This window comes from Castor canadensis, chromosome 6, assembly GCF_047511655.1.
Source record: "Castor canadensis chromosome 6, mCasCan1.hap1v2, whole genome shotgun sequence".
NCBI classification, from domain to species: Eukaryota; Metazoa; Chordata; class Mammalia; order Rodentia; family Castoridae; genus Castor; species Castor canadensis.
In genome coordinates this window covers 82,545,667-82,571,177 of record NC_133391.1, presented here as the reverse complement: position 1 = coordinate 82,571,177, position 25,511 = coordinate 82,545,667, and the positions used below count along the sequence as shown (strand labels likewise).

At 37.4% G+C, this 25,511-nt stretch overlaps 1 protein-coding gene across 3 annotated transcripts in view; it reads left to right on the top strand.

The window, feature by feature from the left end:
* Nucleotides 1–25,511, top strand: part of Camk4 (calcium/calmodulin dependent protein kinase IV) — a 225,262-nt gene that overhangs the window by 144,859 nt on the left and 54,892 nt on the right. For all 3 annotated transcript variants that reach the window (XM_074076969.1, XM_020178863.2, XM_074076970.1), the window contains one exon: nt 6,191–6,263. In XM_074076969.1, coding sequence (XP_073933070.1) covers nt 6,191–6,263 — 73 coding nt within the window. The remainder of the gene's footprint in view (nt 1–6,190; nt 6,264–25,511) is intronic.

Sequence of the window (25,511 nt, the reverse complement as noted above, 5' to 3'; positions counted from 1 at the left end):
ACATTTTGATAAGGTCAGCCCAAAAAGCTATTCACTACTTTCAGTTCGAGTCAACATGGTTTTTTAAACATGACAAAACTACTTACTCTCTGACTTCACTCCTCCTCCATTCTATCTTCACTACCAGCTTTATTCCCTTTGTGCTAATTTTTTTCCTTGTAAATTGTCTCCACCCTCAAGGAGCTCATACTCTGGAAAAGGGGAAAGGAAACAGTGATAGGAGCTCTAACATTTTTAGTACTGCCATCACTTTTCTAAAAACAAAACAAAAAAGTGTGTTGGGCTTATAACGTGGTCACAATATCAAAAGATTAAAAGATAAGTAATGGCTAGAGACTAAAATGAAAATAAAGATAAAAATAGCAATACACAAAAGACATCTAGTAAGCTACTTCACGTTTGCTAGAACTTGGCTCCAAATTTGTCTCTAAGAACTCATGTGCTCTATTTAAGATATAGACAGTGCATGGGGTACAAGACAAAGGAGTTATTTATGCCTGAAACAGCTTTAGGGAGTAGACTATTTTGAGCTAAATCTTACATGAGTAACTAGAAATTACCAAGACTAGGGTAGAGGGAAGGACCTTCCAGGGCAAAGTGATATCAGCAAGCATACAACTCTGACAGGGTTAAAATATGAGTTACTTAGTTTCCATTTCAAATACAGTGCTAGGCAGAATGCAAGCAGTTGCTAGATATTTGTCAAACCAATGGTTGAGTAAACAGTGTGCTCCCTAGCGACTTATATAAAGTCTTTGGGTCAGACTTTTCATTTATAGTATAAGAGAATTGGACTAAGAATCCCTTGGGCCCATTCCCAGGTCTGCAATTTAAGTTGGTCTCTCCTTCTCCTGGGCTGAATCTCCCTAGCCAGAACCCACATCAATCTACAGTCCCCTCCCCACCCCACCACCACTACCTCCCTAGCACTCAAATATAACAACTGCTAATAGTACTTGTGAAACTATTTTTTAATATATGAATTTAATGCCTTATAGAAGATTTCTTAGCGAAAGCATCAAAACAAACAAAGATGCCATTGATGAAATGAGAAAAATCAGTAAATGAAGCTTCTAAAGGGATGGTGGATTTATACAAGGCAGCGCAGAATTCATTCTAATACAGCTTTATATGCAACAGGATAATGGCATACTGATAGCCATTAAGATTTGGCTCCTGAAACACATATTATTTGGATCTTTCACCTTCTGACATCGGAGCCTCTGTACACATTTTTACCAGACCAACATCTATTTCACATCATCTAATAACACAGCTATTTCAGGAAAAGCTGTGATTGGTGGAAAGAACAGTAGGCCTCCTCATCTGCGTGCCAGGGAGTCTGAGGGCCTCAGGACATGATCAGATGAGCGCTTTTCAGCTGCAGTGCCTGCGTTAACTGCCTGGATGGAGATAGGCTCAATTCAATTTGAGGCAATTCGTGTGACAGACGCAAATGCACAAGAGTCATGCATTAAAGCAGATCCTTGGAGAGAAATAGTCATTACCCACATTTTCTAATCCTACAATTTTAAAATGATGAGAAGGAAAACAGACCTACTGGGGGAAGAGGCAAGCGTGGAGCAGCACTGCAAGCAGTGGGAACAAAAGGCATGGTGTTGGAAGAAGAGAGGCTGCTCATGCAGAGGATTACATCAAGAAGCCTTGGAAGGAGTGCTGTCCTTGTGTTTCCTTCCTGGGTCTGCAGATATCTATTGCATCTATTGGAACTGGGGTCCTAGGGCAGTCTTTGGGTTAGCGTTGCAATGGGGATCCCAGATGTTTTGTTTTAGCTTTGAGCCATCTAGCCCAGCCAACAAATGAAAAGGTGTAAAATTGTGTGGCATAAAAAATTTACATGACCTTGGACCTTTGGAAAAATGATCTGAAGATTCTGGTGGTATCTTAACTGCTTTCTTATTATTTTACAAAGCATAAAGATGAAATAAGTTTATGCAATTTGAAGAAAAATATACCAATAACTGTGTTTACATATAAAAACCAAAAATACCAACCAAAACTAACCCCCATTCTAATAGCTTTAAAAAGTGATTGAATACTTTTATTGCTCCTAAAAAAATCAAAGTCACTAGTATATCATTTTGTACAAAGCTACAAACCCTTGACTGTCTAGCCATAGTTTAATATCATTGTCAACTTTTAAAAGTGCAAGCTAAATTGCATAAAGAAATTGTTATTGTTTTACTTCATGAAACAAATATTCTTCTATTTTCCTCAATTTAAATCACTTTAATTTTCTTTAAAAGAGAAAAAAGATTCATATTATAGTAATATCTAAAGTATACAACTAATATCTAAAACTATGTAACTCTGAACTTATTCCTCCAGCTAGCTAAGTCTTCTGCTTTCTGCATTCTCCTTTGAAATGCATTGATATGGCTGTTCTTCCTGGAGGGGGGAGGGGCATGCTCAAGATACTTGGAATGGGCATCACTTCCAAGTCCAGTGCTTTCCTCTCCCATATAAGGCACATAGGCAAAGGAATTGTTCAATATCCACAGTCTGAAAATTTTCCGTCAGCCATTCTTCTGGCAGTTAATACTGATGCCACAAATATTTGTTGATCGCCTTTTCTGAGCAAGGCTAGGCTCTGAGTGATCCAAGCACCAAATGGGTGAGAAGGCTGAGAATAAAATCACAGTGTCCTGCAGGAGGCATTGCTCTCTACCTATGTTAGTCATGTGACCAAAATGGACAGAAAAAGATTGCAGAACACCATTTTTCTTTGCTTGGTTACTAATATCTTCACTTACTATCATCATTTTAAGTTATAAACCTGTTAGCAGCTTGAAAATTTCACTGCTATTGATCGCTCCAAGTCAGCCTCAAGTGACCTGGGTGGTTAGCTCAACTTATAAAATATTTAAAATTAAATGTCTGAATTCCAGAAACCTAATCCTGTGGCACTTTGATTAAGAATCATCTGGAAAAGAAATACTCTTCTTAGCAGAAGCAGCCTGGAAGAGAAGCACTTGAAAGGGGATGGTAGCCCAAAATAGCGTGTGAGGAGTTCCCACTGAGATGAAGTGGATAAGGCACATATATTTTGTGTCTTTGCCTCACATACCCGCTCCAGAGATGTTGCTTCTCACTACAGAATTAATAAATCCTGAACTGGACAAACCCTACAACTTCCTTTAAAAAAAAAATTCCTTTTCTTTACTATCTGTGGTTTCACCTGGGCTAAGGTGAAACCTTCTTTTTTATCCAGCAAGTCCTTGGCTCACATTAGATAGTTGGAAATTTTGATGAACATTGCCACCCCATCCTCACGCTCTCTCACTGTAGTCTTGTTTCCTTTTTTTAGAGCATTCTCTCTCCTGCCTGGTCCCACGTTCCTGTCCCTCCCCCATCCCTTTCCTTGTCCCACCCTTCCCACAACTGGGAAATTTCTACACACTTTTTAGGTCTGAGCTGAGTATCTCTGAAATCCTTCCCCCATTCTATAAGGCCTCCAGAATAGATTACTGCTTTTTCTCAGCACTCTCAGCCTATAGCCTAATGTCTCTATCACAGCATTTATCAAACTATGTCGATTGTTCTCTTTACTTATGCCAGAAGAGACCACATGAGTGTAGAGGTGATGTCTTATTCGCTACTGAGTACCCAGAATGTAATATTCACCCCATAATATTTATTGAATAAATGAATGAGTGGATATATCAGATGGAATGCATCTTCTCCATTATTTAGATGACCTACTTTACCAATTAGGAGAAATCAGTGAAATTTCCATTAACCATTCTTCATTTACCTACTTCTCTTCTCTCCTTTGTACTTGGGAATAGCTCCCAAGGAAATTCATCCCTCTTTCTAGCCAACTGTAGACATTCACACAGTACCTATTTTGAAACACAGGGCACTTCTTTAGTCCTTTAAGGCTGCGACATACTGGGAATGTTATAAACAATAGAAATTTATTTCTGAGAATCCTGAGGCTGAGAAGTCCAGGATCATGGTGTCAGCTGATTTGGCATCTGGTGAGAGGCAGCCTTCTGATTTACAGATGGTACTTTCATAACCATGTTTCCACACAGTGCAAGAGAAAGGTGGCACTCTAAAACCTCTTTTATAAGGGCACTAATTCCACTCATGAGGGCCCACCCTTGTGACCTAATAGCCTTCTGAAGGTTCCATCTCCTAATAACTAATGTCGTTAGTGATGGGAGCACTGGTGATTAGTTTTGAACATATAAAGTTTCAGATTACACATTTAATTCATAGCAGATAGTTAACTCTAAATTAGATCCAAATGAATATACGCAAACATCACATCTAGGCCAAAACTTGAGACTTTGTGATAAACCAAAACATAAAGAGAAAATTCTAGTGAGTGATCACTGCATCTCCAAAGGGTGCTGATGCCATAAGAACTCTATATTTAATAGACAACCAGGGGTAATGGTGCATGGTTCTGCAAGCTGACTCTGTTTAACCCCAAGAAGTGCCATTTGCACAGACTACGACACAAATAGGGTTTGCTGGAGGAGTACCACAAAGCAGTTGTGGTGAAGCTATAGCCTGGGTATGACACTATGGGGAAAATCTACATTGTTTATTCTTTCCCTTTTTTTTGCAGGCCATGAAATAAATTATTTTTATCCTCTTCTGGTTGTAGAGAAAATTAACTATCAGTCACCCTTTTTCATCAGTTTTGTAACAATTTTCATCCTTTAACAAAACTAGAGAAAGACAAGTTCCTAAATTTTCAGGTGCAGTGAACAAAGGAAATAGCAATTACATTCATGCTGGTTGATGAAATCTGTATTTTTTGCAAAATGCAGAGAATAGTGTAATGGCAGTAAACTACTCAACCAACTCCATCACCATAGTCCTTCTTTTCTCCTTTTCTCATACTTGTTTAAATAAATGTTCAGAAAATAAGTTCAAGAAATTATTTCAATCAAAGTTTTAGTAAGCAGACTCCTAACCTAATCATGAGTTGCAAAAAATTGCAGTCTTTTAAGAAAATATAATGTGAAGATAATTTTTTAAAACCAAATAATAAGCCATGTATAGTGGCTCATGTCTGTAATCCTAGCTTCTCAGGAGGTGGAAATTAGGAGAATCGTAGCTCAAGGCCAGACTAGGAAAAATGTTCTCAAGACCTCCATCTCAACCAATAAAAGATAGGCAGAGTGGTGTGTGCCTGTCACCCCAGCTACACAGAAGCATAAATAGGAGGACCATGGTCCAAGCTAACCTGGGCATAAATGCAAGACCCAGTCAGAAAAATGCCTAAGGCAAAAAGGGCTGGGGGCATGGCTTAAGAGGTAGAGCACCTGCCTAGCAGTCACAGGCCGTGAATTCAAACTCCAGTACTGCCAAAATGATAGTAATAACAATCACCAAAAGTTTTTCTTGTAATATAGATTTTGATTTTGGCATATTTATTCTGTTCTTCTTTTCTTAATCATCTATCCCCTAGCTTGGAAACATTTTATAAACTTTAAATTAAATTCTTAATACCAGCTACTTTGAGAAATTACAGCTTCCTGCTACATTTAAAGGAAACCAAAAACCAAATGAAGATACTTTCTGAAAAATAAGTAGCCAATTTTTATGGACATTATGTGGATATTAATTCAAACAAACAGAAAATTTAACATGTCCAAGACACTTGGAAATTTGAAACCCTGCCTAATAGTAAGGAATTATTTTAATTTATAAGTATGATACTGTGATTATGTCTATGATTTTAAAAGATCTCTTATCTTTTATTGATACCTCCCTAAATATTCAGGAATGAAATTATTTGATTATCTAGTATTTGCTTTAGAATAATAAAAGAGGGGGGAAGTGATTTGACACTTAGGTAAAAGAAGATTGGCCATGAATTGATAATTGTGTGACAATTACATCGGGTGTTTCATTGTATAACATCTACTTGGCATATGTTTAAAATAATTCACAACATAAAGTTTCAATAAGAAGGAATTTTTTTTCTCTTCAAATAGTATGGACAGTTGAAGCCAAGGCAAATAACTGTCTTTCATTTTCCTAAGTCAAAGATTTTTAGAATGCAATTCATGAAAATCTTTCCCCTGGTGTTATGATAACCTGTTGCAATTGTTTAGGTGTATCTTCTTTGACATTAATTTAATTAACTCCTTTTAACATCCACTCAACTAAATGTATGTGTCTGAGAAGCATTTCATATTTTTTTTAGGATTGTGGAAAAAGGATATTATAGCGAGCGGGATGCTGCAAATGCTGTTAAACAAATCCTGGAGGCAGTGGCTGTAAGTAAGAAGTAACAACAGTCATCTCTTCCTCTACGCTCATAATTAAGGGAATGCGGTAACATTTAAAGCAAAACTGCATGAAATATTTACTAGGACATATGCTTAATAAATTCACATTTTCTATTAATCACTCAAACTCTGAAAGACGCAGTCCCTCAAGCCATGCCACATTTTTTCTTTTATTATTCATATGTACATACAAGGCTTGGTTCATTTCTCCCCCCTGCCCCCACCCCCTCCCTTACCACCCACTCCACCCCCTCCCTCTCCCCCCCACCCCTCAATACCCAGCAGAAACTATTTTGCCCTTATCTCTAATTTTGTTGTAGAGAGAGTATAAGCAGTAATAGGAAGGAACAAGGGTTTTTGCTGGTTGAGATAAGGAGAGCTATACAGGGCGTTGACTCACATTGATTTCCTGTGCGTGTTAAAATGCCGTCCACTGCATTGCTGTGAGACCACACAGACCCCCGTGTTTTTAGTTGTTCCTTATCTCTTTCTTTCCCATTTCTTGAGTTTGCTTCTTTATTGTTTTTGTTCTTTTGTAATTTTGTGGGGAAGTGGAGAAAGGATGAATGAGGTAAATAGAGGCCCTGACCATTAGGGATTATTGAGTTTTCTTTTAAGACAAGAAATGAGTGAATTAGAAGGAAAAAAATGTGTCAGTTTTAATTTTTACAAGGAAGAAATACAAATCAAAATTTAATACTAGAATGCAAATTTTATAAATTGATGGTGGAAATAAATGCACACAGATTTATGGACATATAATTTTGAGAACCTTATTTGGATTTCAGGTAATATCTGCCTAGACAAAAAAGATTACATGGGTTAAAGCTTTCACATATATTTAATGGGGTCTAACATATGCTGGGATACCTTGGTAATTTGTTTACTGACCATAAAGTCCAAACAAATTATTCTCTGAACAAACAGAGCAGGGTTTAAGGAAGGAGGTTTATCAGAATTAGTTAAAAAGACAAATCTATAAAATATGCCTAGAACTGAGATATATGTTACTATTCAGAATTAGTTATTTAATTATAGAATTATTATTCAATACCTTGATAAATCAGTCAGTGACAAAAGCACATGTCCTACTAATTTTACCCACAAGAAAAACAAGAAGAGGAGGAAAGAGAGAAGGGACAAAGAAGAGGAGAGGGAGAAAAGGATAGGGAGCAAGAGAGGAAGGACCGTGATATCTATCTCACTTGTCTACCAATGATGAAAAAGGAAAAAAAATAAAAGATTGTGAAATCTTTACACAGGTTACTAGGAATAGTCAGTTTATGGTCTAATTCCTTTACTGAACTGTCATTACCAAGTTCAACTGGCTTGATAGCCCAGACTTTTCAAATTACTTCTTCCCTTAAAAGTGTTTGACTGGTCTTTTGTTATGGTGGAATAAAAAGTTTAAAATGAGAATAAAAAACACTGGAGAAGACAATATAAATTTTACTCTAAGTTTGCAACATATGTCTTGATTATATAAATATGGAATGTCAAATTTGCTTTCTTACTGGACCCAAAATAGTCACCTTATTCCCTATTTTTTAATCACCCTAGTTTCCTAGGCTTACAAGCTTGGAAATGGTTTTCAACGCTTTCATTCCATTCTTTCCTCATAGTTGGCCTAACTTATGTTGGATCTTCCTTCAAGTGTCCACAAACCTAATCCTACTCCTTATCTTGCTGTGACTGTTTCTGGTTTGCCTTTTAGAAAGGTACGCCTTTTTTTTCAATTCCTACTTTGAAGCATATGTCCAGAATCCTCTCTCGCAATTACTATTTATATTTTGACACTTCTTAGTTCAATAATAGCAATTTTATTCCTTCCTTAAATCCCCATTTTAAAACTTCCTTTCTTCTTATTATACACCATAGTACGTCTATTCAAGTAAATGCTTACAAATGACCCACATCACTTTGTTTAAATTAGGCAGGCAGCAATTAAGAGTACTTTCAGATTCAAATGATCTGGCTTTAATTTAGATATTCAGCCATGGACACATCACTAAACATCTTTGAGCCTTAATTCCCTCTTGGAAAACAGAAAACATTGAACCTAACAGGGTTGTGGGAAAGATTAAGTGACATAATATATGGAAATCATATCAGTGCTCAAAAGAGGAGAAGCAACTTCAGACTCACTGCATTCATTTAAAGATTTATTAGATGTAAGTCTATTCAAATACATTATCTGATTGCACAGATAACTTCAATTTGTGGAAATTCAGTACACTTTTGTGTGCTTTTTTGTATGAATATTATACCAATAAAAAAGGTTTAAAAAGGAAGTGTGCTGACAATTTAGTATGTATTCATAGTTGTAACAGGATAGCACACTGTATTACCCAACTAGATTCATGTACTTCTGTGTTTCTGGTTCTATCATATTCTGTTGTCCATCAGACAGACTGACCCCCTACCCAACCTCCAGGGACAATAGTACATTGTGTTCTTGTACCACATGAGACAGTGGGGAGAGAATGTGATAAGGAAATAGATGTGTCTCTAAGGTCACCACCACCCTCTTCTTATGTTCTTCCACTGATAAGACACTATTGCAAAATGAGACAGTCTTCAAAGTAATTCTGAGTGCTTCTAGTTTCCATCTCAGTGCAAGTAGTCAGGATGGGTTTACAAAGGATACAAAGGCATGTGAACAAACCCAGCCAAGCAGCCAGACAGCAGTCCTGTCTTTCCTTCACCCATTCTGCTTTTTTCTCATCTCTCTTCCAACCAACTTTCTTTACGTCTCAGACTCAGAAAGTAACATGTGGTCAACATTAACATCTTACAGTAAAAACCTAAGTCTGAGTAATTCTTCAAAAATGAAACAAATGCCACTTGATGTTAATTCCAAATTTCAAGACAGAAGCTACATTTGACTCAACTGAGTCAGGTGTCCTTCCCTAGACCAATCACCTGTGGACAGGGAAACAAGTGTGGAATATAAATATGGCCAGCCTAGGATTGGGGACATAGGTGTAGGGAGGGTGGGGTTGTTCTCAGGCACCAAGTGACACACCCAGAGGCCCACCTTTTATCACTATCTGTTCTGCTAGGTTTCTTCATATTCCTCTTCATTCCTGAATTTCTACTGCATCCTAGAGACAGTTTTGAATGACAATGTTGCTTGCCACAAAAGCATGATTTCACTTTGAATAAGATTTTACTTTTGGCAGGAGCCCTACCTGTTTGTCACACAAGAACAACATTTTCTATGGTCAACTTTATTCATTCCTCACATTTCCACATTTCCCATCTCTGTCCTTCAAAGCATCAGTTTTACAGTAGATGCATAACGTGTAAAGATTGTCTTTGTCCCTTACAATGCTCCCCCAACTTGTTTTCCTTTTGGTAAGTGATAGTACTATGCACAATTATTCACTAAAATTCTAGTGTTCACCCTCGATGTGATTACCTCACTTCCAAATAATCCCATCAATATGTCCTGCTAAATTACAAGATGAATTTTACCACTTTCTTCACTTTCACTAAGTCCTAGTTTGGGTCTCCATCATCTCACACTCATACTGCTGTGAACTTTTTAAGTAGGCAGCCTGCTTCTACTACTTAATGTCCATTTCCCTCACCTCACCCAGAACTGCCATTGAAATCATCAGCCAATCTTCTATTCCTGTGTTTATACCACCAATGGCATCCCATTGAAAGTTAGAATGAAAGCAAAATTCCTTAACATACCGTGGAATATCCTATGTTTTTAGGCTCCTTTCCACCATCCCCATGTTACTGCATGGTTTTCACAGTTTTTACTGCTTGAGACACACTGTTCTTTTTTTCTAACCCTGAGGTATCTAAGTTAATTCCCGTGGGGGAGAGGGCTTGTTTGTTTTGTGCTTGGAACATTCATTCTTTCATCACATTTTTTTTTTTCCGGTACTGGGGTTTGAACTCAAGGCCTTCACCTTGAGCCACTCCACCAGCCCTATTTTTTGTGAAGGGTTTTTCGAAATAGGGTCTCTCAAACTATTTGCCCTGGCTGACTTCAAATTGAGATCCTTCTGATCTCTGCCTCCTGAGTAGCTAGGATTACAGGCGTGAGCCACTGGCACCCAGCTCTTTCATCACATTTTTTATGGCTCAGTTTCTTACTTACTGCTGAAGAATCACCTCCTTAGAGTGACTGTCCTGACCACTGTACCTAAAATACTGCCCACCACTTCCTTTTCAAGCTACCCTCAATTCCATTACCATTTGTAATTGTCTTTTTGCACTTAAAATTATCTGAAATTATACATTATTTGTGTTTAATATTTATCATAATGCCCTAAAAAGTAGAAATTTTGTGTGTTGCTCTTCTATTCCCAGTGTCTAAAAGAGTGTCTAATGGTAGTGGATGTTCAATTAATATTTACTGAACAAGTAAATGCAAGTTGATGAAACACTCCAAACAGCCAGCATTGTATATTTTATATTTCTAGATGTTGATACATGTCTTGACCATCTTTATTATCATACATCTACTCATTTCATTTGACAGAAAGTGATACAACTTGCTTCCATGCATGGAATTAGTTTTTGGCTCCATCGTTATCATTCTGTTCCTTTCCTGTCATTCTAACTCTGCATTCCTTTGTATGTTCTTTCTGTTTGCCTCCATCCATTTAGATAAGTTCTTAATTGTTTTGGTTTATCACAATGAGTTTACATCAATTTGGTAAGGCCAGAGGAAGCTGACAGAGGAAATTCTGTTCTCACTTAGTCAATGAACAATGGAATTGTCAATGAAAGAAATGAAATTTTGTACCTATTGGACTTATACCATTTAAGAAAAAAGGGGCCAGGGGCCAGTGGCGCCTGTCTGTAGCCTAGCTATACTTGGGAGGCTGAGATCTGGAGGAATGCAATTTGAAGTTAGACAAGACGTTTGTGAGATCCCATCATAACCAATAGCTGGGTGTGGTGGCAACATCTGTCATCCCAAACTATGCGGAAGGCTGAGGTGGGAGATTAGCAGTTCCAAGCCAGACTGGGCAAAAAAGTTTGCAAGACCCTATCTTTATCGGCTGGGCATGGTGGTACATGCCTGTCAACCCAGAGATGGCTGGAAACCTAAAATAGGATGATCTAAGTCCAGGCCCACCCAGGGCAAAAGGCAAGACCCTATCTTCAAAATAATCAGAAGAAAAGGGGCTGAGATGTGCTCAAGTGGTAGACTATCTACCTAGAAAGTACAAAGCCCTGAGTTCAAAACTCAAATAGTCAAGAACACATCTCACATTTCCTCCAGACCACACAGCTATAAAGACTCTGTCTAAGTTGTTGAAAGCACAGAAGCAAAAAACTTAAAGATTGAAACATCTAGGGAAAATACATTACAGGTGTAGTTATATCCCTTCTGTAACATTTCTTTCAATTCTTCCTTCCCTCCACATCCATCCCTTTCCCTATATATTTTATAGCATTTCTTTGTCTGTAACTTTGCTACTTTTACTTTTTTGGCCTTTAGTAGCATTTGTGAAAGCTGTTCAAGTGAATTTGAAAGACGTTTTTTGGATTTAAATTGGAGGGCAGACCCTTAAGTCTTTCTTCTTGAAATGAATTCCACGTGTTCCTAGTCAAATGGTCCAGGTCAGTGTGGACATTCTGGAAGAGTCATCTTGTCCTAGCACAAGGTCAACCATAAAGGCCCCTTTGCCACTGACTTGTAGCGATAACTAGGGAATATCTGTCTCTGGTAACATTGCTCATGCTCATTGCTGCTATCACCTCCAGTTCTTTCCTTTTCATCATTAGTAGCCTGCTGTGCCTCGGTTTCCAAAATGTCACCATCTCCCATTTTTCCACACCTGGTGCAGCTTTCCTTCTCGTTTTCTAGCAACAATTCTCTTTTATCTATCTCAGTTTATTAGCACCATGCTCTAACCAACTGAACTTACTTGCCACACAGTGTCTCGGTCTAAAGGCATGACTTCAGAGCCTGGAAAAACCTGTGTATAGGGAGATAATATTGAATTTGTTACAACTACATGGAAATGAGTGAGGGACTCTTAAATTTCTCTGCTATCCCAGCACGGCGTGTTTGGTTAGAATTGTGTTAAACACTGTGATGAAGGTGGCAAAGAATTGCAAACAGAAGGGTTGAAACCTTTAGCATCACAGAAAACAAAACAATATTTGAGCATCAAGATAAAAAGGCAATGAAAACAATATAACAATGCAGAAAAAGATTCAATAGCAGAAGTTCCTATTGTTTAAAAAAATTGTTTTAATCTATTTCTCCAGTCCAAATAAACAACAGAATATCTTATTAGAAAATAAGTTAATAAAGAATTGATGACCATATAGTAAAGAACTAGAAAGGTGAAGGGGGCTCTATAAATTTAAGGAATTGTGGAGATAGCAATATCAGAAAACAGCACTCCGAGGGCGGGGAGACAAATGAAGTGGTTGCAGTTATCGGTTCTCTGAAGATGGATGGTGGTGCTCTGCAGACCTATGGTGAGGTATCTCTGAGCTCAGGAATAATCCACAAAGCTGGAACTCAGCTCTCTGAGGACAGAGCTTCAGCCAGCTAGTGCTGGTGTCACTGAGGAGGAGCACCGGACTGACCCTAAGAGCATTGGAAAAGCTACAGACTAGAACCAACACTGCCACCAGATGACCTGCCACTGCAGGGTCACAAAGTTAAGAATAACAAGCAGAAAAACAGACTCAGGAAGCAGCAATCAAGAGTCTCCCCAAAAAGAAAAGTTCAGGACCTGATGGATTCTCTGCTGAATTCTATCAGACCTTTAAAGAAGAACTGATACCAACCCTCCTTAAAGTGTTCCACGAAATAGAAAGGGAAGGAAAACTGCCTAATACATTTTATGAAGCCAGTATTACACTTATCCCAAAACCAGGCAAAGATACCTCCAAAAAGGAGAACTATAGGCCAATCTCCTTAATGAACATTGACGCAAAAATCCTCAACAAAATAATGGCAAACCGAATTCAACAACACATCAAAAAGATCATTCACCATGACCAAGTAGGCTTCATCCCAGGGATGCAGGGGTGGTTCAACATACGAATATCAATAAATGTAATAAACCACATTAACAGAAACAAAGACAAAAACCACTTGATCATCTCAATAGATGCAGAAAAAGCCTTTGATAAGATCCAACATCATTTCATGATCAAAGCTGTAAGAAAACTAGGAATAGAAAGAAAGTACCGCAACATTATAAAAGCTATATATGACAAACCTACAGCCAGCATTATACTTAATGGAGAAAAACTGAAACCATTCCCTCTAAAATCAGGAACCAGACAAGGATGCCCACTATCTCCACTCCTATTCAACATAGTACTGGAATTCCTAGCCAGAGCAATTAGGCAAGAAGAAGGAATAAAAGGAATACAAATAGGTAAAGAAACTGTCAAAATATCCCTATTTGCAGACGACATGATCCTATACCTTAAAGACCCAAAAAACTCTACTCAGAAGCTTCTAGACATCATCAATAGCTATAGCAAGGTAGCAGGATATAAAATCAACATAGAAAAATCATTAGCATTTCTATACACTAACAATGAGCAAACTGAAAAAGGATGTATGAAAACAATTCCATTTACAATAGCCTCAAACAAAATCAAATACCTAGGTGTAAACCTAACAAAAGATGTGAAAGACCTCTACAAGGAAAACTATACATTACTGAAGAAAGAGATTGAAGAAGACTATAGAAAGTTGAGAGATCTCCCATGCTCATGGATTGGTAGAATCAACATAGTAAAAATGTTGATACTCCCAAAAGTAATCTACATGTTTAATGCAATTCCCATCAAAATTCCAATGACATTCATTAAAGAGATTGAAAAATCTACCGTTAAATTTATATGGAAACACAAGAGGCCACGAATAGCCAAGGCAATACTCAGTCAAAAGAACAATGCAGGAGGTATCACAATACCTGACTTCAAACTATATTACAAAGCAATAACAATAAAAACAGCATGGTACTGGCACAAAAACAGACATGAAGACCAGTGGAACAGAATAGAGGACCCAGATATGAAGCGACACAACTATAACCAACTTGTCTTTGACAAAGGAGCTAAAAATATACGATGGAGAAATAGCAGCCTCTTCAACAAAAACTGCTGGGAAAACTGGTTAGCAGTCTGCAAAAAACTGAAACTAGATCCATGTATATCACCCTATACCAATATTAACTTAAAATGGATCAAGGATCTTAATATCAGACCCCAAACTCTAAAGTTGATACAGGAAAGAGTAGGAAATACTCTGGAGTTAGTAGGTATAGGTAAGAACTTTCTCAACGAAACCCCAGCAGCACAGCAACTAAGAGATAGCATAGATAAATGGGACCTCATAAAGCTAAAAAGCTTCTGTTCATCAAAAGAAATGGTCTCTAAACTGAAGAGAACACCCACAGAGTGGGAGAAAATATTTGCCAGCTATACATCAGACAAAGGACTGATAACCAGAATATACAGGGAACTTAAAAAACTAAATTCTCCCAAAACTAATGAACCAATAAAGAAATGGGCAAGTGAACTAAACAGAACTTTCTCAAAAGAAGAAATTCAAATGGCCAAAAAACACATGAAAAAATGCTCACCATCTCTAGCAATAAAGGAAATGCAAATTAAAACCATGCTAAGATTCCACCTCACCCCTGCTAGAACACCACCAACAACAGGTGTTGGCGAGGATGAGGGGGAAAAGGAACCCTCTTACACTGCTGGTGGGAATGTAAAGTAGTACAACCACTCTGGAAAAAAACTTGGAGGCTACTTAAAAAGCTAGACATTGATCTACCATTTGATCCAGCAATACCACTCTTGGGGATATACCCAAAAGACTGTGACACACGTTACTCCAGAGGCACCTGCACACCCATGTTTATTGTGGCACTATTCACAAATAGCCAAGTTATGGAAATAGCCAAGATGACCCACCACTGACGAATGGATTAAGAAAATGTGGTATCTATACACAATGGAATTTTATGCAGCCATGAAGAAGAACGAAATGTTATCATTTGCTGGTAAATGGATGGAATTGGAGAACATCATTCTGAGTGAGGTTAGCCTGGCCCAAAAGACCAAAAATCGTATGTTCTCCCTCATATGTGGACATTAGATCAAGGGCAAACACAACAATGGGATTGGACTTTGAGCACATGATAAAAGCGAGAGCACACAAGGGAGGGGTGAGGATAGGTAAGACACCTAAAAAATTAGCTAGCATTTGTTGCCCTTAACGCAGAGAAACTAAAGCAGATACCTTAAAAGCAACTGAGGCCAATAGGAAAAGGGGACCAGGAACTAGAGAAAAGGTGAGATAAAAAAGAATTAACCTAGAAGGTAACATACACACACAGGAAATTAATGTGAGTCAACTCCCTGATTGGCTATCCTTATCTCAACCAGCAAAAACCCTTGTTCCTTCCTATTATAGCTTATACTCTCTCTACAACAAAATTAGAAATAAGGGCAAAATAGTTTCTGCTGGGTATTGAGGGGGTGGGGGCGAGAGGGAGGGGGTGGAGTGGGTGGTAAGGGAGGGGGTGGGGGCAGGGGGGAGAAATGACCCAAGCCTTGTATGCACATATGAATAATAAAAGAAAAACAGACTCAGGAAGGATCAATTCCCTGCAGTCTCCTCCAGCCTACTACTTTCACCCTGTGCCTTCTTATGGCAAAGCCAAATGGAGCTGGCAAGAGAAGGAAAACAGTGGCTTAAAATTCAAGTCATCCACAGAAGGATGTGCTTAAAAATGAGACACAATGCTGGGCACCAGTGGTGACTCATGCCTATAATCCTAGCTACTCAGGAGGTAGAGATCAGGAGGATCAAGGTTCGAGGCCAGCCCAGGCAAATAGTTCATGCGACCCTATCTTGAAAAAACCCAACACAAAAAAAGGACTGGTGGAGTGGCTCAAGGTGTAGGCCCTGAGTTCAAGCCCCATTATCACAAATAAATAAATAAATAAATAAAAATAAGAGAGACAGTAACTTAATAAATTATTTAGGAAGCTATTAAAAAACAAAAAAATTCTCAGTTTCTGCTTCTATTCATAGTGTCTTTAAAAATGTTCATAGTCTTCAGAGAATATGAAGTCAAAACAAGAGAGACAACACTAAAATAAAGCATTGTCTGTATTTAGGACTTCGTACTGTGCTCAATACCATTTACACATATTGTGAGCATTACACAATTCAACCTCTTACTCTTTGTTTAGGGAGCTCTTTTAGAAAGATGGAAAAATGCCAGAACTTTCCCCAATCTCCCCTGTAGCAAGAGCAAGGGCATATGGCCTGATCCTACTCAATGAATTCTGAAAGGCAGACTCTTATGAGTGCCAGAAAAAGTTTCCCAAGAAGCGAAGGATACCTGAGGATGAAAGGCTGTTTCTCTTCTCGCTGGTGTAGTTGAGTCTAAAGATAATGCTGGGAATTGCTCTCACTCTCTCATAATAATGAACAGAAGCACAATTTGTGTTGAAGAAGGCATAGGAAAAGAAAAAAGATCCTCCTCAATGGAATTTTTCCAACTTAGCATTTATAGAAGTTATCGTTCATCGATTATTTCTGCCACTTCAACTTGTATATCCTGTTGCTTGAAACAATAAGATCAAGAACTCCTTATTGAATATACCCAAATAATAATGTTGTGGTATAATTTTCCACACATCTAATCATCACATAAAGGGCATACTCATAGATAAAAAGATTCTGGTCCCACAAATTTCCAAAAATTGAGTTTCACTGAGTATCAAACACAAAGCACACACTACTAAATTAGGATTAAGTATGAGAGGACATTGAGGTTTAAGGCTATTAAAACTAAGCTCATTGGGACACTGTTTCTGTGGAAATCATTCCTGCTTAGTTCCACTTAAGTGTCAATGAAAACATTCTGAGAGATCAGATAAGCAATGGGAGGCTAAAACAGAAAATGTAGAATGTTTTTGTTTCAAATCTGTCATTTCCTATGTTATTTGCATTTTTCTGGGAAGTTTTTTTTCTCTTGTTGCTCATATTTGTACACTAACCTTTGGAGGGTATATTCTAATTAATGCAAGGCTAAAAGCATTGAAACACTATAATGATAATTTTATATATTTTTACTAAGAATTGTGAGATCATAATTACCAGAAAAGAAATAACAAACATTTCTATTAGTGTTCTAATATTTTGGATTATAAACATAACAAGTATATTAGAGGCTAAATCAAAGCATAGATATTTTATCAGAAAGAAAATTTGGAGCAGAAAAATAATCTACATTCTGAAATTAAAGGTCAATATTGGGAAAGTGGAGATTTAAACTAATTCCTGCGTTGGGGGGAGTAGAGTCTTTCTCATAAGTGTTTCTACACATCATTTTCAGCAATGGCGATAAAGATTTCAAAGCTTATTAAGTTCTGTCTCTGTGACCTTCTCTCTCTTAATTCCCAGGAGATTCATGATAAGTTCTGAAGCATATGTCTATTTTTCAATTATTTTCCACAAACTATTATGTTGATGATTACATTCTAAATAACTTTTTTGTTTCCAGGTTGTATAAATGTTGGATGATGTCATCAGTTCAGTTCAGCCATTATTGATTCCCTGACCTGTGCCAGACTCAGTTCTTGACCTAGAGATAGGGAGATTAGGAAGCTTGTCAGTGCATGGGACAGACAGACACACAAACATATGGCTCCAAGGGGGCATCAGAGCACCAACTAACCCAAAAAGTATCCAAGAAGGAAAAAGCTATTGATATGTCTAAGGAGAGTTAGACAAATCTTGCCTGAGGAAATTATAATTGAATTGAGAAATTGTTGTTTATTAGGAAGCCAATGGGAAAGAAAACAAATTCCAGGAATACGCCTTTCTTCCTACAAGTTTTTAAGGAATGTAATAGAGTAAAACTGGTCTTTCTAGAAAGCAAAGTATATATGGTGAGAGCTGGGCTTGAGGGAAAGGCAGGGAGCCTGTCCTGATGGGCTTTGCTGACCTGCTAAAGGGCTGCATGTGATCTGTCAATAAGAGGCCTAAAGGGACTTTTGCAGGCAGATCATCACCCTGAAGCCAGCATGAAGACCAAGACCAATGAGGCCAGTTAAGAGGATTTTAAAGTGTCCAGTCTAGAGATGAAAAACACCCCCCTAAAAACAAAAGCACATATATTTTAAATCTGTGGATAAATTGTACTAACCAGCCAAGCCCAGAATTCCCCTTGGATCTTCACTGTCAATATTTATGAATGTTATATATGTAAAGACTTAGAGATAATAAAAATAATCTAGATCAGGGAACATGCAGATGACCAGAATTAGGGGATAAATTAGAGCCTCTCATCAAACTTTCTCACCTTTATTAACTCTTAATACTGCAAGTCCCTTTTTTTCACCTCTCTATCCACTTCTTATCTAAGACTTTATCCCATTCTTTTCTCTCCAGTCTCATAGTTCCTCAGTGAGCTCTTTGTCTTCCATTTTTGTTTATTTCTTTTTTCTTTTTATGCTCTTTTTTTTTTCTTCTGCTTGGAAGGACTTAAAAATAAAAAGAGGATAATAAAATAACATCTAACTTATCTTTCTTAGAAAGAAAACCTCAGGATTGTAAAAACTCATTAAAATATCATGAACACGAGGTTACTGAATAGATATGAGCTGATCTTGTTTGATGACCTTGAATTATGGTCTCTGGGAAGTTGTTCTCAGCTATTCTGTTAGGTTTTAGTTGATTAGGGAATGAGACACACAGAATTATCAACTTTGGGATGGGAGGACTGAATAACCTCAAGTAAGAGGTTATCCCTCAAGTAAGGGAAATACTGCGTAGTTAATAGTAACAGCATGAAAGAAAAGGAAACAATTTAGCAGTAGTGCACAGTGTTCTGCATCATGTCTTTTTGAGATCAAGAAAAGCGTGAGTTATTTCTATTTCTATAGATCTACAAAGATTAATGAGAATAAACAGAAAAAGAAAGAGAATCAAGCTATAAGAAAAATCTTTTAAGGTTATACATGTTAATTACATCTTAAAACTTCTCATTCCAAGCAAGTATGTACAGCCCGTACAAGAAAGGATATTATCACAGGGTCCTTTTTTTTCTTTGTGGTGGCAGGAATTGAACCCCAGGGCCTAACACATACAAGGCAAGCACTCTACCACTGAACTACACCCTCAGCCCAACAGTAACTTTCAAAAAGGAAAGACTTTGCCCTGATTGATAATTCTGTGTATTGTTTATCCTCTGACACTGTTTTTAACTTATGTGTATTCTGCTCTCTGACAATGAATGCTCTAAAAGCTGAAATCCTGGGCAAAGAATTCTGTCACACACACACACACTCGATGGGTTGCTTCAGAGACTCTTCTTTATATATATATATATATATATATATATATATATATATACATATATATATATATATTTATAGTTTGTGTGCAGCCACCTCTGTCTACCTGCTGCAGGCCACAAAGGAAGGGCTCACAGCTGGATGATTCCTTTGACAATGAGCCTCTTTGAAGAAAGAATTATTATGTGAGAAATATCACAGTCTTGTTTGAAGGTGAACAGTGATCTTCTCATTGTATGTGTGTTTTTTTCCAAGGATGGTAAAAGGTAACTAAGGTTAAACTCTAGTTAACTGTTTTTAAGTTGTTCTTTCATTGATTATTTATTGGAGGATGGGGATAAGCCATGAAATTTATCTTTCCATTCTCTGGCAATAGTTGTTTGTCAAAAAGCTGAAGTATTCCTTGTCTTAAGGAAATGAAGCCCAATTTTGGATTATATGGAATGATATGTATCTACTATTTTTGATGTCCTTAACCCATAAAAAAATGGTTTTACTTTGGAAATGGCTAATTCAGGCATGGGGCTGAAAAATCAACTTTTTGCAAAGAGACTGTATTTTATTTCTGGTAATTTCAGAGATTTCAAGTAATATTATAATATTCCATGGACAATAGAAGTCTAATTTTATTATTATTAAATAATAACCCCATTTCCTAGGTTCAGTAGTAGAATGCAAAATGGAGGTGTTAGCGTTTCCACGTTAGAAAAGAATCTACATATTGGTACTTTGTTTTCTTTTCTCAGATTTTCTTTATCATGTTCAATGAAAATACACCCCCAAATTTTCAAAGTCTCAGTGTTTATTGGTACACAAAATATTCATCAAAAATCTCCAAACTCTTAAAAAGAATTACCATTAAACAAAGTGAAGATAGGTCCTAAGTATAGACAGAGGAACAACATGATCAGCTTTCTCTGAGTGCCAACTCTGACTCCTTTGTTTTCCACTGTAACTAAACTTGGACATCAAATCTTATGAACACAAAAGGGAAGATAAGAGAACCTGGAATGTCACAGCAATTGTAGGCCAGGCTAAGCAGCAAGATCAACAGAATACCCTCTCAGAGAGCTGTTGACTAGAGAAGACAGAGTTTGCTCCAAATTACTACTCAGGAAGAAATTCCTCATAGTCATTTGGAGGGGCAAATGACTCCTCTATGCAGCCAAATCCCAACTGAGAAAATTGCTAGGGGCTGGAGAGTTTGACTTATCAATTGGCAGATATTGGAGTTGAATCAACCCCTCCTTTTAAATTAACTATAGGTAAAGAAGAAAAACAACAGATTCACAAAAATGTTCTAAAATACAAAAGCAAAGAGAAATATCTTTCTCTTCACTTTTGGAAAAGCATGAAAGGGAATAGGAAAGCTCTTTCAGAAGCATCTGCTTTTTGTGTTCAAAGGTCTCATTTGTTTTGACATTGAAACAAGCTTTATGTTGAACAAGTCATTTACAAACAACCAGTTTGACATAAATATAAGACTCTACTAAGGGATGCATAACTGAGGAAGCTTGATACAATAACAAAAGGTTGAAAATGCAAAGTAAAATCTTTAAATTAAAAGTACTAAAATGCAGAATTGAAGTTGTGTATAATTGAGTGATTTCTTGGCCTGGAAGGAGCTACCCTCAGTCTAGAGTCCTATGCCTTCCTCCCTGACCTGTAAGACATTCTGAAGCTAAGTGCATACATGTTTTTACTTTTGTCTTTTTCTCCTCCTCAGAGACATAACTTTAGAATTTTAACAAATTCACTTTCTCCTCTGAGCTTCCATGGCATTTTGTGTCATTCAGAGTGTAACACTCACCACATTATATTTTGGTTAACTGTACACAGGCCTGTCTCCTACAGGTGAGGTTATCTGCAGATTAGGCATGATGATCTATTCATTTCTATCTGTCATCCTTTCTCTACCATCCACACCCTCTGTATGCTCCTTTAGCATGGAATAAGTACAATACAAATGCATTGACGTGAATCTAATTACTTACCAAAACTTGTTTAGAATCCCAGCATTTTGAGTGCTAGAAATATCTTAGAACTTGCATGGTTCCTAAAATACAATTAGACTCCAAACATATTCAATAATTCGAGAAACTGTTAAGTCACATTATTTTCAAAAACAATAATGTCAGCACAACTCTGCAGGAAAGTACTTTGCATGGAATATAAGGGCTTCTAAAATCTAAATAAACAGATATGGTATAGTTCCCTACACTTTGGAAAAGACATCTAACATCATAAAACTTGACATAAGAGATACAGGGGAAAAATCCACATTGAAAAGTATTGTTTTTCACAAATACACTTTGCATTTATAGCCTTGGCTTCTACATCTTAAAATTTAACCTTGAAATGCTTAAATGTCTATGAAGAATGTGTTGAATACACTATAGGTTCTGACCATCTGTGTAATTTATCATTTGAAATGTTTCCTTGAGGATAGGAAAGGATACAGAGCCAAGTATCTAACTTTCAATTATCTTCCTTACTTTTGCCTGTGAAATGGCTGTTACAGAAACTTAGCCACACTCAAGACAAATGGTTTTAGATCCTGCAGATTCCAGAAATGCCTTCTTACTGTAGTTGAATATGACTATGGAAGAGCCTTGTTACTACCTATTCACAACATTCATACCTTCCAGTTACCCACTCAATGGGTCATTTGCTCTGCTGAACTAAAAAAATGAAAGTAGATAGACTCTCAGGAGGAATATATAATTGGAACACTTATGACAAATACCTACCAGGAGGAATATATAATTGGAACACTTATGACAAATACCTACCAGTAACAACCTCAGTAATAAGTAATCACAGCCATCACCACTATGAATTATTTAGGCACTTTCTGTGGAACAAGCTTTGGCTTTCTGTACATCACTTAATCTTGACACCTACAAAGTTATCAGATTCATCATACAAGTTTGTTTCATAGGTGAGGAAATTGAGACTCAAGTAACTTTTCTGAACTCTGGTTTATGGCAGGACCAAGATTGGAACTCAAAATTAAAGATAGCTTCATAGTTTGTACCCTTAATCTTTCTGCTCTCTTCCTCCAACCACCACACACTCTTGTAGACTATACGGGGCCAAAAGCCACAAACACAGGTAAGCAGACAGAAGCCTAAGCATGGCAAGAATCCAGGGGCTATGACTGAAACAAGACAAGTGAGATGCATGAATTTTAAAAAGCACGCAGTGCAAAAATAATCACACATTTTTTTGTTCTTTTTTTTTTCTGGTGCTGGGATCGAACCCAGGGCCTCGCGCATGCTAGGCAAGTGCTGCACCACCGAGCTACATCCCAGCCGAAATAATCATATATCTTTTAAAGACACAGGTGCAATGCAGCAGCAAATGTGCCTGTTTATATTTTCCTCTGCTTCTCTTACTCTTGAATTCAGTTCTAGGAAGCTACTTATGTAACACAACAGAGAACCATTTGACATGCTATCATTACAAATGGAATCTGTCTCAAATTAGGAATATGTGCAAATGCATGTTCTATTCTTTTGAGGGCAAGAGTAGGCAGGGAGAATAAGAGTTCCTCAGATGTAACTCCTCTGGGTGAAGCTGGCTTTGTAATTTGGTCAGTATCTGGATGATGGAGAAATCAAGAGTGGAACATCCCTGATGTGAGCCAACAGTAAGACACTGGGTAGAAGATGGATTCATGGATTTGTAGACAAATTCACCTTCCATCCGGTTGTTGTATTTCCTCACAAGTGCTTGCCAGTTCAGGGGGTCAGAGATGTAGTGCAGCCCCTGTGGACTGTTGGTTCAGGTTGGCCTTACCTGGCACAGGTAGACCTAGAGCAGACTGACTCCCACACATAGCAGTTCTCTATGCTTTTCAAGATACAAGTACATACCAGCTCCTCCTCCAACATTTTGTAAATCAGATCTTTTTGTTTACTGGAAGTTAAGTCTAGCAAACATTTATATCATGTAAACTTTCATTGCATGAACATTATATTGAGATACATTGGAATTTGGTTTTAATATTACATTTCTACCTTATATCACCTCTGGAATTTTAACTCTGAACCTCTTTATATGAGTTCTAAAGGATTAGATGTCTTTGACAATGTCATTTAATCTGAATTGACAGTATTGGATGCTTTAAAAAACAGTGATATTTAATAGAATGACTACACTTTTATACTTTTGGCCTTTGAGTCCCTGAAATCACTAAAACATCTTGCATTCATGTATAACGTACTTGAAAATTCATAACAAATTATTTTTAAATAAAGTACTCTAAGTTTCCTTTTAAAAGATCTACCCAGCCTCTTTCTTTTCTGGTTTTATATATTATTGATCTTACTAGATGATGCAATATTAAAAAGGACTGACTTTAAGATCTCACTAAATAATATTAATAACAAGCAATTCTGCAACATGTTTGTGGTCAAAGAAAAAATAAAATTCTATGTCACAAATATTTACAAGACAAGATACTATTTGAAAGTGAATTTTTATTTCCTCCAAATCAAGAAGGTAGAGTTCACAGATGGGCAATAGTACAGTTATCCTTTACATATTCATTTTTCAGAAATTTCACTGTGAAAGTAATTTTAAATTACTTCACCTAATAAAGAACACAAGAGTTTTCATACTCGATACCCAGCACTTGATGCAAAGAAGAAAGTGAAAGCAAATATCCATCCTACAGCATCCTGCTTCCCAGATTAAGATGCTCCAATTTTAAGGACACAAAAGGCATTAGTTAAGGGTTACGCTGCAATTTTTAATATTCCAGTATTTTATGGAAATTGCAGATACGCCATGGAGGACAATGCTGTAGTTCACTGAAATCTTAATAGCATTTGATTAAATTTACATTTGTCACCTTAGCATGGTAATCTGATATCTCTGTATTGATCAAATTCTGGCTGTCAGCCAAGGAGAGCACAGACATTATATGGGCTACTGGGTTGTGTCTGATTAACAAAAAGGATAAAGGCTATTACATTACTATTTGCCAAAAGTTGTCATCCACTGCATAGACACTAACAAAAGGGAGCTGAGATGATTAATCTTGATTATCAACTTGATTGGATTGAGAGATGTGTGAGAGATTAGTAAGCACACCTCTGCTTGCATCTGTGAAGGTGTTTCCACAGAGGTTTACCTAAGGGAAAGACCCACCTTGCATGTGGGCAGCACCAGCCTAGAGACTTGGGACCCAGATGGAATAAAAAGGGGAATCCTATAGGATTTCTCTCTTTCTGCTTCCTAGTCGCTGTGATGTGAGTTGCTCTTTTCTGCCACTATGATGGACTGAAACCTCAGAAACCAAGAGCTAAAATAAGTCTTTCTTCCTTTAAGTTGTTTTGCTCAGATATTTTGTCTCAGTAACAAAAAGCTAACTGACACATGATCTTTGGAGGTAAAAATGATAGGAACCACAGTTCTATTAAAATAAGCCCAAGTACTAGGATGTGGTGGCACATAACAGTAATCATAGCTACTTGAGAGGCAGAGATTGGGAGGATCAAGGTTTGAGGCCAGCTTGGGCAAAAAGTTAGCAAGATCCCATCTCAACCAATAAAAGCTGGGTGTAGTGGCAATGCCTGTTATCCCAGCTATATGGAAGCATAAATAGGAAGATCAAGGTCCAGGCTGGCCTAGACATAGACACAAACCCTATTTGAAAAACACCTAAAACAAAAAGGGCTGGGGATGTGGTTCAAGTGGTAGAGCATCTGCCTAGCAAGGAAGCATAAGTACCTGAGTTCAAACCCCAGTACTACCAAAAACAGGACTCAAGTCAAGCCAGAAAACACTATTTCTTCTTTTCTTCTGCATCCCAGAGAGCAGTGATCAATAGACCAGAGAGAATTAGAGAACAGTTCTGTTTTTCTTAAATGGGAGAAGCAGCAGGATTACTGG